Below are 16573 nucleotides of genomic sequence, written 5' to 3' on the forward strand. Positions count from 1 at the left end.
TAAAAAAAATCCAAATATCAAAAAAAATTAAATGATTCATTTTTAACATTGAAATTTAAACCATTAGTGGTTTACATTTTGGCAGTAGAAAGTGAGGAGCTTCCATCATTGCCATGATTTTTCGTTCAATGTTATAAACTTTTTGTCTACAAGTGGTTTAGAATAGTGCTCTACACATGCTGATTCTTTTTGGTAACGATTATCCCATTCCTTGCGAAGTTATGGAAATCGTCATTAATCAATGATTGTCAACTAGGACGTCAATGATTGTTCCACAAAATTATATAAATTTTTAGAAACATTTGATTTAGATCAAAAATTTCTTCAGTGGCTGCAAGAAGGCAACAACCGACACATGCTGATTCATTTTGGTGCAGAAATTTGTTAAATTAAATTTTATACAGAATATTTTAGAGTGATGATCATTTATGCCTGAAAATGATCAACGGCTTCACCTTAAAAAAACTGTTTCCTTTTCTTTTAAACGCTGTATCTCACCAAAAAACTATTTTTTTCTATGTAATGCTGTTTATTATGATGTCTTTAATATTGCATTTCGAAATAAATTCGTTTTTAAAAAGTTTTTTGTGTGTGTAAAATACTATTTTTATAATATCTCATCGGTCAAAAAATACTGAAATATCAAAGTTTTCAATAATAGTGACTTGTTGTTGGTGGTTATTTACAACGTTGAAGTTTTTTTTAAAGAAACACCTAAATTAAAATAAATATGAAAATGCTCAAATATCTATAATTTGCCAGCGGAGCCATATTTTGCATAGATTTTTACATACAGTCGATACTCGATCATCCAAAGATGTAGGGCTAAAATAGGACTCCCAAAATACTCTTTAGAAAAAAAAGGGGTGGGAAAAGGTCATTCAAAAAATAAATATTGACCAATATGGTAATGGCAAAAAATTGATTGCCTTGAGGTTGATGAAATCGATTCTTAACTTTCATATTTTTTTTTTACTTACTTTTTTTTAATTACTTCATCTTTAGAAAATCTCATGAATATAGTGATTAGTTATTATTTTATTTAATATTTTGTAAAAACTTTGATATTGATGATGAAAACTTACCTATTTTGTACAAAGTTCTCATTGCTATAAAAGTTTATGTTATTTTATAAACATATTTTTGTAAAAAAAAATCTAGGTTTGTAAACAAATATTCAAATTTTGTGGAAATACATTGAGAATTTTATTTTGCTGCTTGTGAAGTCAACTGTTCGTTTGAAAATTTAGTAAATTTATAAACATTAAAAATTTCAAATGAAATTAATGATTGATTTTTTTAATCTGGTGTTTTTTTTTTGTGAACTTCTCTATACTTATAAATGTTCAAATTCAAATCAGTTTCAAATCACCCGACCTATTGATTGCAAACAAATCCGTTGAGTAAACAGTAGTACAACCCCTAATTTTCCACCTCGTCCCCAAAAAAGTCCACCCATCGAGTGACCCCCCACCGTGGCTCGCGCCACGGTCGGCCTGTGCAAATCACCGAAGCAGGAACCTACGGAATGGACTGCCTTCGTATTGAGTGAGAGCGAGAGATAACCGGACAACGTGAGATAGAGAGAGAGAGAGCGAGCGAGCGAGTGTAAACCGAAACAATATAGTCTAATAGCGGTTTCATAGTCATATTGCATGCCTTAGTGTCGTTGTTGATGTTGCTTCTTTTCCTTCTTCCCTCACACTCCCCCTTTCATCATCCCACCAAATCCCTTCAATTTGTACGGAGTTACTCATTCACTCACCTCTCCCACTCATCCACCCACATTCATTCAGTGTGGCTCATCACTTGACATCGAATTATCACTCAACGAGTGCTGTGATCACGCTAAGAATGTTAACAATGAGCACTCTTCTTCTTGTCTCACTCATTCACTCACCTTCTCTCAAACGTAACCGGCGCAAGATTTGCGCTCTCTCACCAAGATGATCGATTATGTGTTGCTCCTCACTCGGCCTCACACTCATAGAGTTGTTCTACATATTTGCAGGCAGCATATGTGGTGAGAACACCCCCCTCGGGGTGAGAAATCTCTCACCCGGTTGCGCGCCGACCGTGAAGGCGACTGGCACTCACTTCGACTCGCATTGGGGGGACCGCACTCACTCAGCAGGCTTGCTGTGATTAATGATTTCCCATATGAATGAGTTTTTTTCTCTCTCGTGGTGTGTTGCTTCGTTCCGTTTTCTTCTGTTTGATTATGTTGATGGGCTGCTGCTGCTGTTGCAAGTTTAAGGAAGGAATCTGTTGCGAAAGGGTGGTGTTGAGTGAGGAAGTTTTAAAGTGTGGTTATTTTTTTAAATCGATTTTTTCATAATTTTAGGTAACATTCAAACAACCTTAAATCAAGAAATTCAAGAATTTGACTCTCAAGTTAAACTTCGGTCAGTTGAGAGTTCAAACCTTTCGATGCTGCAAAAAAAGAAATGTAAATATTTATAATCACCACTCACTTCTCCGTCAGTTTTTGAAGTACTGCTACAATGAGAAAGCATTTTTAACGCCTGCTAATACGTATTGAAATATTAGAGCATTTAAATTATGTTTAATTATTAAAATTTGATTAAGTCAAAAAATTTGGTTTACTTGCTGTAGTCGCTGTAGTAGCTTTTCGAAATGATTTTTTTTTTCAGAATATATATTTTATTGAAATATAAACCTAATAAACGTTTTGTAACGAATTCTGAATAATTTTCAATCAATTTTACAATTTGATAATGAAAATTTTAATTTCTGATGATTTATTTTGCATAAAACTTAAAAACTTGAAAATAATAGGCTCTGTAATTTTTTACGTTGAAACTTAAAATTAAAAACAAGAATAAAAAGCTTCTTTTCATTATGCCAAAGCACTTAATTTACCGGGACTCAGAAAATTTCCATAATTTACAGAAAATAACAAGAAGTAAAGAAAAGGATGTTATTTTTTATGTTTAATTAACTCTTATCTTTCACAATTGTGTACAATTTGACTATCCATTGGAAATGCATTAACTATCAAAATCTTTAAAAATCTGTTGTAAAAATCTTATCTGATTAACATCATCCGAAGTTCAAAATATTGTCAGTATTCGAAATTCCAAAACAATTTTGTTTAATTCATTAAGAATTGATTTTTAATTTGAATAAATTCTTTTGGATAACTCTAGCAAAACATTGTAATAGGGCCGAAGCCGAAATGTAAACAAAGAGTCTATTCTGCTTGTTCCAAACGTAAAAATCAACTGACGTGAGCAGGAAAGACTCTTTGTTTACACTTCGGCTTAGGTCCTATTCCAATGTTTTGTTTTGTATCTGTATAAAGAATAATGTTTTTTTTTTCGTTTTTAATATCATGTGCAATATGTTTTGTTCCAAACACAAACTGGTTAGAAAAGAATTAGAAAATTTATGAAATTATTTTAAATTTGAAAAAATGGGTCGTTCAATTTTAACTTACATGAAGTTACAAAAATTAACAACAGTTAGAAAATATTTCTGCCAAATTTCAATTTAAATTTACTTTCAAAAAATATGTATGGTAAATTTTTGAAAATTAATAAAATTTCATAAAAATCATTTAATTTTATAAACTTTATCAAACTAAATGAAAATTTCAATCAAAAATAAAAAAATAATGAAGTTTCTTAAAATTCTAATGCAATTTTATACAATTCCATAAAATTTCATAAAATTTCATAAAATTTCATAAAATTTAATAAAATTTCATAAAATTTCATAAAATTTAATAAAATTTCATAAAATTTCATAAAATTTCATAAAATTTCATAAATATTCATAAAATTTCATAAAATTTCATAAAATTTCATAAAATTTCATAAAATTTATAATTTATTATAAAATTTTAAAAAATTTATAAATTTTATAAATTTTATAAATTTTATAAATTTTATAAATTTTATAAATTTTATAAATTTTATAAATTTTATAAATTTTATAAATTTTATAAATTTTATAAATTTTATAAATTTTATAAATTTTATAAATTTTATAAATTTTATAAATTTTATAAATTTTATAAATTTTATAAATTTTATAAATTTTAAAAATTTTATAAATTTTAAAATTTTTTAAAATTTATAAAGTTTATAAAATTTATAAAATTTATAAAATTTATAAAATTTATAAAATTTATAAAATTTATAAAATTTATAAAATTTATAAAATTTATAAAATTTATAAAATTTATAAAATTTATAAAATTTATAAAATTTATTAAATTTATAAAATTTATAAAATTTATAAAATTTATAAAATTTATAAAATTTATAAAATTTATAAAATTTATAAAATTTATAAAATTTATAAAATTTATAAAATTTATAAAATTTATAAAATTTATCAAATTTATCAAATTTATAAAATTTATAAAATTTATATAATTTATAAAATTTATAAAATTTATAAAATTTATAAAATTTATAAAATTTATAAAATTTATAAAATTTATAAAATTTATAAAATTTATAAAATTTATAAAATTTATAAAATTTATAAAATTTATAAAATTTATAAAATTTATAAAATTTATAAAATTTATAAAATTTATAAAATTTATAAAATTTATAAAATTTATAAAATTTATCAAATTTATAAAATTTATCAAATTTATAAAATTTATAAAATTAATTTCATTGAATTCTGATGAATTAAAAAGATTATCAAAATTGTGAATGCTCCCATCACTCTCTAACCTGTTGTCAAACCCATCGTCGTTGCCGTCGTCACTCATCGGCCGAAATTCCACCCCACGAAATGATCCGTGAAAATTGCGAAAAGCATCACTTACCATTAAATTTGCACCATCCAATTTTCCAAGAACGTTTGCGCCGCGCGCGACGAAACGCTCTCCTTCTCGTTGAACACTGAATTTGCCGTCTTCCGTCGTCGTTCCCCTTCGAGTAATTCGTTACCATTTCCCTTCCTTCAGTGGTTGTACTCACTCGTGAGTGCTTCCTTCAAACGCTTACTCGCGAGTGACGCTCCCCTCCTTCATTCTCTGTGTTATTTTTTATTTCCTTTTTCAAACACAAAATTCCAATCGCAGCCGGCGACGACGACGACGACGCCGCGCCACTTTGTACGTGATTATCATTCTGATCAGATTTCGTGTGGCCTACTCCGTTTCGAGAGAGCGTGAGTAACGAATCGCTCGCGCGAACCACTCGCGATGCTTCCAGTGAGGAAGTGCCATCAATTTGAATTGTTATTGCTCGCAAGTTCGAAATGCAAACAAACGAGCGCTCACTCTCTCGCTCGTTCTCTCAGCGGTGGAAAACCTTCACTCGTGAGTGAGTGAAAATTTCGTTTCGGGGGGAAGGGAAAATCATCACTTGCTGCAGAGTGCAGTGAACGTGAAATTTTGCAATCAGTTCGATTTCGACAAGTACGCGTGTCGGTTCGGTTTTTCGAGGAGTCGCGTTTTCGGGGGTTTTTCTGTGAGATTTTTCTTGTGAATTCTGTGTGGAGACGGATTCCGAGTAAAAGTGGGAAGCATTCTCGGAATGCATCTAGTCGTGAGTCAAGTGAGTGAGAGGGGGACTCTAAGTCACTTGCGGGTTCAAGTGCTGGATCAGAGATGGCGCCACCACCGGTTGACGGATTACTTCGCTCTAAACGGTTCAGGATTGCTCAAATTGAGTGTGATTTGAGCAGTGATTGATGCTCGATTAGTGAGGGACAAAATAAGTGAAATTCGATTTCGCTCATCGTTTAAAACTGACTTCTCTTGAAGTTTGCCTACCTTCAGGCGTAATATTCAAAGATAATCATTTTCCCGTGTAATTTGTTCGTTCTCACATGACTAAATTAGGAAGTTGCAGCACAAAAAAACAAACTCTCTTCCTAGTGAGAAAATCTTAATCGAGCGCCATCAATCATGTGCCGCCGCCAGTAAACAAATCTCCAAACTGACCCACATTATGGGGGGGCAACAACGAATCATCATCTTTCGACGTGCAAACACACACAGTTCTAAACAGAGATTCTGGAGAAACACTACTCGAATGCATCGCTACTAGTCTCTAGTCTGTTGATTAATTAGCGACTACCGGTTGGTGGCTGGCTTTGCTGCGCCAGGAATTAGTTTACTAAATTGAGACAAAACGGCGAGCGCGCTTTTAGTGCGGTTGAATTGAGTGAATGTGTGTGTTTTGATGATGTACTCTCGAGTTTAGTAGTTTAGAACATGTAACCGGGAACTGTTCTGTTTTTGTTTTTGTCCCTGATTGGAGATTGTGAACGGAAATGCCCAACCGATTGAATGAGAGTGGACTGTAAACAGCGATTGATTTGGAGCATTTTACAGCAGTTTGATTGCTCTAATTATGGAAATAGTAACTATTCTGGAAATAAATTATTCGTTGTTTTTTTTTTCTTAAAACACGAAAACGGTTTAATTCAAATGTGCTTATCAAACTCTTCAAACGCATTTAATAGTTAGTACGCTAACAAATATCGTGCTGACTTACAATCATATAAAATTTTAACTAATGATACATTCTGTTTTTATTGGTCGAAATTATTGACAAATATATTTCTACATAACTTTCTAATAACATGAACTATCTAAACATAAGTCATGCAGATTTATATTTTGTTTAAAAATTAAATAATTGATCTAATTCATGATTCTCATTTCACATTTCTAGAAAATGGAGATGAAACGGAAATAAAAACAGAAACCAAACAACTTAGCAATATATTTTACATTTTTTTTAAATTTTGATGAAACTTTGTGTGTGTACTTTTTCATTGATCAAAAAATCAGGTTAGTGTTGCCAATTCTAGAAAAAAAAATATTTTTTTCTAAAACTCTCTACATAAGAGATCGTGCATCAACCAAGTGGCCTTAAAATTTGAATTTTTCAAACTACTGCCCACCGTAAAATTTTCCGAACCATTCAACAAGATATGTTCAACGTTTTCAAATCAATCATTACGTTTGAAAAGGCCCACTACATTTATTTTCGACCATATCACGTTTTCCAAAACTCACGACTTTTCTTTAAATTGGCAACACTGCCAAATAAGTTTTGACTAATTTGTGCTAAAAATAAGATAATTTAAAAATGATTATTTTGAGCAATCCCGAGCAGACGGAAATAACTTTGGAATGACATTTTTTGATATTTGAAAATACTAGGCCAATAACAATTTATGTTATTTATAACAAATTTTGTTATTTTCCGTTATGATTTTTTTGTTATTGGATTGTTATTAAAATAACAGACCAATAACATTTTTAGTTATTCTTCGAACAAATCTTTGTTATTATTTTTTGTTATTTTAAGAACTAATCCGATCATCCCAATAACATTTTGATTTTTCAAGAAGAATCCATAACACTTTTTGTTATTTTCACAGTATTTGTTATTAAAAAGGCATGAATTTAGTAATTACCGTCTGTTTGGGATCCTTTTTTTTTGTGTGAAAAAAATATAAAAAAATGCAGCCTTGGTTCATAGAAATAGTACACACAAAGCTTAAAAAAAAGCTTCATGCAAATCAAAAATACAAAAAATAATATTTGTGAAAGAAATGCTTCCAAATTCAACAAAAAATATTTAAACCCCACTTTTTCAAGATAAACAAAAACATTCAAAAACTCTTATTAAATGCAAATTATTTGAAAAAAAATTCAATCTGATTGAAATTGCTGATTAAATCAAAAGTTATGCCAAGTCAAATTTTATTCAAATTTTTTTCAAATCCCATTTTCGGTACAGAGACCTGGTTAGGACCAAGTCGGCTTTTGTAATAACATTTCTTAAAGCTAAGAGTAATTACAGAGGATCTTGTGCCGAAAAGAAGGTAATAACTGAATTCATGCCATTTCAATAACAAATACTGTTAAAATTACAGAAAGTGTTATGGATTCTTCTTGAAAAAAATATTTTTTCATAAGAGTTGAATAACAGTTTATGTTATCATCACAAAATTTGTTATTGGTCTTGTATTGGTTGAAAGCCAAACAACTTGGGAATAACGTTTTTTTTGTTATGGAAGAATTCTTCCAACTATTATTGGGATGATCGGATAAGTTGTTAAAATAACCAAAAATAATAACAAAGATTTGTTCGAAGAATAACTACAATAACAATCCAATAACAAAAATCATTACGACAAATAACAAATCTTGTTATAAATAACATAAAATGTTATTGGTTTGGTATTTTCAAATATTAAAAAATGTTATTTTAAAGATATTTCCGTCTGCTCGGGATAGCAAGGGATCAAAACAATATTTTTAATTTTAAATTTGTTTTTTTTTAAATGACAAATAAATAAATGTTTGGGTAGAATACATTGAAAAAATATTATTTTCAACTACGACTGGTATAAATTTTATTTAATGTTTTTGCACCCCGCTCCTCCTTTTAAGTTGGCCCGAACAATCAGAGGCAAACATTTTTTGTCAAAAAAAAAAACTTCACAATTTCAATGGAAACTTAAGTACAATCAGCTGAAATCAATTTAAAATGCATTTCCCTGCGATCAGAATCACTTTTGGCATGTTTAGAGCAAACCGAGAAGAATTTACAAATACTGCCTCTTAAAAATCTTTTGAATTTTTTGAAAATTTTCAATGTTTTAATTTTTTTCGCTAATTGTTTTGTTTTCGTCAATTTTTTCATTTTTTGAATATTATTTATTGCAAAACAACTAAATGCATTTTAAAACACTATTATTGTCTTTTAAAAGTACGTGATGTTTTCACTTTAGAGTAGTTTAAGGGTCATACTATAAGAGAACAAAAAATCGATTATCCGAAGGAAAGGACTGTTCGAAAAAGTGGGTTTTTAAAAAGCTAAAAAAACGGGTAGATCCATGTCAAACATTTATTTCTAAATAAACAAACTAAGGGCCAAAGGGGTTCAGCATCGTGTCTGTTTGGCCAATAATCCTGTTTTTTCGGGATTTCAACAAGTAATTTAGTCTCTCTAGAAAAACTGAGTTATTCTCGATTAATCTGATCTGATCTGGTAATTTCATGATTTTTCATTATATTTTGGAACGGAATTTATATTCAGAAGCAAAAGTCGTGTATCTTCAAAAAAAAAATAATAAAAAAGGACAAACATCAACCCTTTCAGTCTAAAGAATAACTTTTGAAAATATAATAAAAAACTTACTTAATCCACCTGTGTGGTTGATGCCTTCCTCACTTTTTACCAACAATGGGTAATATGAGTGGTTTGGACACATATTTCAGTTTTTTTTTTTAGGTCCAGAAAAATAAGTACACAGATATAACATAAGTTGTCATAACTCGAGACAGGGTTGCCAGATTTTCTATTATATGGACTCGTTGGAAAGGTTTCTTGATTACCTAACCAACGATGGGTCGGATGATGGTTCCGGACATCGTTTACATACATTTAAGTGAGATCCGGCTTCAAAAAAGTACATAAATATCACTTAAGTGGTCATAACTCGAGACAGGGTTGCCAGATTTTCAATTATATGGACTCGTTGGAAAGGTTTCTTGATTACCTAACCAACGATGGGTCGGATGATGGTTCCGAACATCGTTTACATACATTTAAGCGAGATCCGGCTTCAAAAAAGTACATAAATATCACTTAAGTGGTCATAACTCGAGACAGGGTTGCCAGATCTTCAATGTTTTGGACTCATTGGAAAGGCTTTTCAATTACCTAACCAACGATGGGTCGGATGATTGATCTGGACATCGTTTACATGCATATAATTGAGATCCGGATATATGTGAAAACACATTTTTATACATAACTTTTGAACTACTTATCGAAACTTCAAACAATTCAATAGCGATGTATGGGACCCTAAACCAAGTCGAATGCAACTGGTTCGATCAAAATCGGTTCAGCCAGTGCTGAGAAAACTTGGCAAGATTTTTGAACACATACATACATACATACACACACACATACATACACACACACACACATACATTTGTTCAGTTTTCGATTCTGAGTCGATATGTATATATGAAGGTGGGTCTTCGAGCTTTTAATAAAAAGTTCATTTTTAGAGCAGGATTATAGGCTTACCTCAGTGAGGAAGGCAAAACATTATTTTTTTTAAGTAAATCTTTAAGACCATGCACAATGACAATAAGGTTACTTATTAAAACCTATATTAAATTGCACTAGAAATATGTTAAATGCCTTTTAAGGCTGCAATAGGTATTTAAACTAATTCATCAAACTAAAAAATATCGATCTTAAAAAAAAACAATTTAAACAATTTAAAAACATAGATATTCTAATAAATTTTGTGTAAGTTCATGTAGTTTCTAGTAATTTCAAGTAATTTCAGGAAATAAAAAGTAATTTGTGACATTAGTCCCAATAATTACATAATGGTTAGTAATTTTTTATGCTGATTATCCCTTGTTTTGGATCGAATAAAACCGATAGAAATCATTTTCAAAGTTTATGTCGCCCCGCCCTTTTAAATTTGATTGTTAAATCGGTGAGCAAAACTTTTTTTTTTGTGATGCAATTTCAAATCACGAAACTTTCAAGGCGAAAAAGCGTTTAAAACTCGTTGCTCGTTCTATAGATCTTTCAAATTATTTTTTTTAATGACAAAACATGTGTTTTCAAAACAATAGAAATATATTCATTTATTTCAGTCTTTAAGAGCAAATAACCGATAAAAGTGAAGCGAGTAATACTTAAAGTGGTTTGGACTCAGGATTTGAAAGTGAAAATGTGAAAAACAGCATAAAAACCTGTGTTTTGCAAATATTTAAAACATAAAAAGACAACAGTTTGAAATTGAAACGTTGCAAATAAAATAATTAAAAGGATTGTTTGAATTTTAATGATAATTCTTACAATAGACTAAATTATTACCATATTCAACAGTCTCACTAAAGACTAAAGAGTCGTATGGAAAATTTCCTTCAAAAGCACCTTCCACCGTCAGTTAATAAAAGCAAATCCCCACACACAAAAAAATCCTACAAATCAAAACAAACCAGCCGGCACTCTTTTAATAACCAGCAGAATCAAGTGAGAACAAACGAGTTACAACCGTGAGGTGGCGCCAATTTCTGTCCAAAGTGCAAAAAAAGAACGAAACAAGACTCAAACGAAAATCTCCTAGCGCAATAGAACCTTCGGCAAAATTAACTGAAAAAAGAGAGGGAGGAAACGAAACTGTGAAAAACATGAGTGAGGGCCCCAATCTGGCCAACTGAGAAACTTGGAGCGAAATGTAAGCGAAAAAAAAGTGAAGTAAAAATAAACAGATATGATTGCTGTGATCGCGCGAGAGAAACCGCCGTCGTCGTCGTCGTCGGCTACTTCGATCGGGGTGAGCCGCGAGTGAGGAGCAGCAGTGAGCAGTGAGCGACGCGACGCCGAGCGCGTCGAATGTTTCGAATATTGTGTTGATTTGTTACAGTTTTTTTTTATTCTCGCTGATTCTTTCTTCGGCTGGTCTATAAATAACATTATAAAACTTCTCCCCCCTTTACACTTGCTGAGACGACGCGAGAGACAGAGAGCCGTTATTAATGAACGTTTGGGTAAATATCGAATTAATTATTGTTATTGGGGATCGAAGGGGAGTCCATGGGCGAGCGCGAGAAGTGAGCGAGCGCGTGTCCTCACGAAAATGAGGGATGCGAGAGGGATTGTGCTGACTTGTGCAGTTTAATAGGTTTGAAGTTGAAACTCGACTTTTTAAAATGATTTTTTTTAGCAAGTTTAGCTGAGTTTAAAAGAAACTTAAGTTGATAGTTTGCAAAACATGTTTTCAAGTACCGTTATGAGAGGTGACATTGGGTTCTGGGGGCTTCTAATGTTAGCTCATCAGCAGTTTGACGTTCGATTATTACTTCTAAACAATTCCCAGCTCTTCGCAATTTTTTACAATTTTGAAAAAAATATGTTTATTTTAATGAAAACTGGTCCATTGCTTCCTTATGTCCCAAGAAGCCATTTTGCATTATTGATTTCATCATAATAGTCTCACAGCAAATTTGGAGCTTGTCCTTACAAAAGTGCTATAAAAATCTTCGAAAAAAAAAAACTTTCAGATTGATTTGGTATCTTCAGCAAAGTTGGTGGTTTCATTTTTTGGGCAAAGTTAAATAAAATTTGTTATAAATTGAAAGATTTAAAAATTCTCGAAAAAGATTCAAAGGAATTTAGATAAAGTGCATCGTTGTTGAGTTATGCTGAACCTAAAAAAAAGATATTTTTAAATTTTTTAAAATATTTTCATCTTTGTCCAATTTCGGAAAACAAAAATTCGATTGGCTGAGAAAGTGCTCTACATTTTTCCTTTTTTTTATTGTTGATCTGACCTTTTTGTTGAGATACGGCCTTAAAACAAATGAAAACTAGGGTAAATTAGTGTTTTTGATTGCTTTCCAATTACCCACCATCCCACATTCTTGAATCGACCATATTTTGGAAACAATTATTACGAGTTTCAATGTGAAAAATTAAACCTCTGTAAAATTATCTCATCTCCTTAAAAAAAATGTTTTTAGAATTAAAAAATCACGTGATCATTCCTAAAGGGCCAATCGCTCTTTTTTATTGAATGGGGTAAAGTTTGTCAAAGTCGGTGTTTTGTGTATGAAATTGTTTAAGGCAGTTGCAAATATTTTTCAAAGTTTATGTCGCTCCTCCTCCCTCCCCCCCCCCTCTTCGAATCGGTTAAAAAAATCAGTAGGCGAAAAAAATATTTTTTCAAAAAACTTCTAAATTTCAAAGAAAATAGAAGTCTAACCAACTGAAAACAATCAGAAATTAGAAATAATGTTCACAAAATTCTAGACTTACAATTTAAAATGGCTAAATTCTGCAAAAACCTTTTTGAAATGTCAGTCTTAAATTTGAGATTTTTTTGACATTGAATAATCGATCAATATTTGCTTGGATAATGGCATTTGAAAATTTGAGTGCTATCAAAGTAAAATCCAAAGTTAAAATTCCAGTTTTTTTTGTCCTTTTTGCGGCTGTATTCAGGGTTGCCAGGCCATGTACTTGTAATTGATCTTAAAAAACGTGCAAGCAAAAATGCAAAAAAATGCTGATAAGTGTAATTTTTTATTGAATAAATATTGAATTTTTCAACTTAAACTTTTTTCATGGCATACCTTGCACTTTAATCATATTAAACTAATAAAAAACTAATTTAATAACAGTAGTTTATGCAAAAACTTGCAAAAAGAAGATTTTTTCAGCACGAGTTGTTCATTTTTCCAACGAAGTTAAAAGAGTTGGATAAATACGACGAGTACTGAAAAATCAAGTTTTGCAACAAGTTGCTTACAATATTTTTTGCAATTCCGTGAAACTCTTCCTGAGTGAAATTTTATGTCAAACATTCATGTGTTTGGTCAATTCACCGTTCAAAACAAAACAAAATGAAAAATGTTACTTTTCGAAATTTTTGCCTTTCTTACTAAAGAAAGGTATAGGTTTTACTTTAAGCCAGGACGTCATTTCCACCTTCGTAAATATGTCGATTCAGCATGAATTTTAAACCGAAAAATCGCTAAAAAATCACACTGCATCGATTTTCGACGCTCTATCGATTCACCTTGACAGAACTCGTCTATCTCGAACACTCGAATTTTGAGAAAATAAATTCCGTGGAGGTCGAGTGATGTTCGTATGTGGTAAAATTTTGCAAAATTTTGTGTCGCGCCGTTCTCAGCTTCCATAAATCCGATTTCGATTCTCCTAAATGCAGATGAAAGCTAGTGTGCTGAACCTGGGCGAGTTGCCGCGCAAATTTCGAAATATCCATCTGTTTTCGGATGCGGCCAGACTTTTCCAGAAAATACACAGTTTTCAAATGATAATATGGTCCAATTTTTTCATTTTCATTTCTTTTATTTATCTCAAAAATAGCATTTTTCGAGCTCTACAACCTCCCAAATTTTCATCCAGATTCATAATATGGTTCTGGAGTTAGAGCCGTTTGATTGACCTACCATAAGAAAAAAAATCCCTAAAAAAAGGTAAAAGCCCACCTGGTGACATTCGCCAACATTTTTCATTTCTGATTTTATTCGAAATTTCTTGCTACATTCATAATACAGACCATGAGTGAGCATCTGAAACAAATTCGACATCGATCGGCAATCCCGATCAATTTTTAGAACGATTTACTTTTTGCCTTTCTTACTAAAGAAAGGTATAGGTTTTACTTTAAGCCAGGACGTCATTTCCACCTTCGTAAATATGTCGATTCAGCATGAATTTTAAACCGAAAAATCGCTAAAAAATCACACTGCATCGATTTTCGACGCTCTATCGATTCACCTTGACAGAACTCGTCTATCTCGAACCCTCGAATTTTGAGAAAATAAATTCCGTGGAGGTCGAGTGATGTTCGTATGTGGTAAAATTTTGCAAAATTTTGTGTCGCGCCGTTCTCAGCTTCCATAAATCCGATTTCGATTCTCCTAAATGCAGATGAAAGCTAGTGTGCTGAACCTGGGCGAGTTGCCGCGCAAATTTCGAAATATCCATCTGTTTTTGGATGCGGCCAGACTTTTCCAGAAAATACACAGTTTTCAAATGAAAATATGGTCCAATTTTTTCATTTTCATATCTTTTATTTATCTCAAAAATAGCATTTTTTGAGCTCTACAACCTCCCAAATTTTCATCCAGATTCATAATATGGTTCTGGAGTTAGAGCCGTTTGATTGACCTACCATAAGAAAAAAAATCCCTAAAAAAAGGTAAAAGCCCACCTGGTGACATTCGCCAACATTTTTCATTTCTGATTTTATTCGAAATTTCTTGCTACATTCATAATACAGACCATGAGTGAGCATCTGAAACAAATTCGACATCGATCGGCAATCCCGATCAATTTTTAGAACGATTTACTTTTTGCCTTTCTTACTAAAGAAAGGTATAGGTTTTACTTTAAGCCAGGACGTCATTTCCACCTTCGTAAATATGTCGATTCAGCATGAATTTTAAACCGAAAAATCGCTAAAAAATCACACTGCATCGATTTTCGACGCTTCGTCGCCAAGTCGACAAGTTGTCAAGTTGAGCTTCGAATACTGGCGCGAGAATGTTGGCGCATATGTTTCGGCTCGATTTATACTCGTTCGTAGTAGCTTGTCTACCGATGTTTCCTTCAACATGTAAGATATCGTAGCTTTTCGGTTTCTTTTGCTCTGTCCGTTTTTGCATAACTGTCCAATGTTTAAGCAAAAACTTTTTTGACATAGGACATTCAACCGGGTACAATCAATTTGTTTCCCGTGTGCTCCTAAAATCGCCTTTACGTAGGCTTCATTTGCCGTGTCGTTTTATTTAACAGAGTTCATTGGATTCCAATAGGAGCTTTCGAAGCTTCTAAGCTTTATATCGTTTTCAAAGTTTTCAATGCTCGCGACGCCAATGGCTATCTACCTAAGGTATTGCGATTGAGTGTGTAGTGGTGCGGTTGTAAAAATATCTATCTCTGACTCTCTCACTTTCGTAGACGCTGAATGGCAAGCTTCCCACTGTGCGGTTAACTCGGTTTTGCTTTGCGCCTGCTTTGTTCGGTTTTTGGGCTCGTACCAAAACTAGAAAACCAAAACCGCGGTGTGTGTCGTCACTTGCGCATGGGAAGCTAAGAATTTGTACGATTAAAAATATTCTATAGGTGAAAATTGCGTTTTCAATTTCTTTTAGAAAACACATCTTTAATAATACCTTGCTTTCATCATAAGATTTTTTGTATCAAGTCGATGTTGTGAATTGAGAGAAGTTATATTCTTTAGTAAGAAAGGCTCTTTCTCACCCCTGGTGGGATTAAATCGGGTTTTTTTTAACTTTTTAAATCGGATAGTTTTTTTTTAGGGTTTTGCTGATTTACCAAAATTTTACTAAACAAACCCAGCTTTCATGATTATCTTTTTTTTTGTCAAACTTAAGGTTGGTTTATAAAAAAAACAAATTAGGATTTTATTTATCATTTTCAGAATACTCCGGCAATTGTATATTCAGGAATGCAAGACAAATGGTCGAAACACATAAGGTTGAATGGACAAAAGACGAAAGTGGAAAAATTGTCAAAGACGTAATTTTATCAATTGAGCAAAATATTACAATTTCGATTTCTTCACAATTCATAAAAAATAATGTCACACTATTTTTCACAAAACCTTTTTTTTTAAACTTGAGCCTGGTTCAAAATTTATTTCTAATGTTTTTGTCCCTCGGGTGTCAAAACAGACTAAATTTTAAATTTCAAGCAAAACATTCAAAATTTTGAAGTAAAAAGTATCACAACATGCTTTGTAACATTATTACTGAGCAGTTCTCTAGGATTTCGGTCATTCGATTTTTTTTGTATTTTTTAATCCGACTGAAACTTTTTTGGTGCCTTCGGTATGCCCAAAGAAGCCATTTTGCATCATTAGTTTGTCCATATAATTTTCCATACAAATTCGGCAGCTGTCCATACAAAAATGATGTATGAAAATTCAAAAATCTGTATCTTTTGAAGGAATTTTTTGATCGATTTGGTGTCTTCGGCAAAGTTGTAGGTATGGATACGGACTACACTGGAAAAAAATAATACAC

General features: G+C 31.7%; 1 protein-coding gene across 3 annotated transcripts in view; it reads left to right on the forward strand.

Annotated features, from left to right (window-relative positions):
• LOC120420263 (neurogenic protein mastermind) overlaps positions 1 to 16573 on the forward strand; it is a 232366-nt gene that overhangs the window by 135851 nt on the left and 79942 nt on the right. Inside the window, exon 1 of one of the 3 annotated variants that reach the window (XM_039583260.2) lies at positions 11420 to 11542. The exons of the other annotated variants lie outside the window; for them this stretch is intronic. Coding sequence (XP_039439194.1) covers positions 11531 to 11542 — 12 coding nt within the window. The 5' untranslated portion in view covers positions 11420 to 11530. Of the gene's footprint in view, positions 1 to 11419; positions 11543 to 16573 lie in introns of those variants that run through there. 3 annotated transcript variants of the gene reach the window in all.

The sequence above is a fragment of the Culex pipiens genome, chromosome 2, assembly GCF_016801865.2.
Source record: "Culex pipiens pallens isolate TS chromosome 2, TS_CPP_V2, whole genome shotgun sequence".
NCBI lineage: Eukaryota > Metazoa > Arthropoda > Insecta > Diptera > Culicidae > Culex > Culex pipiens.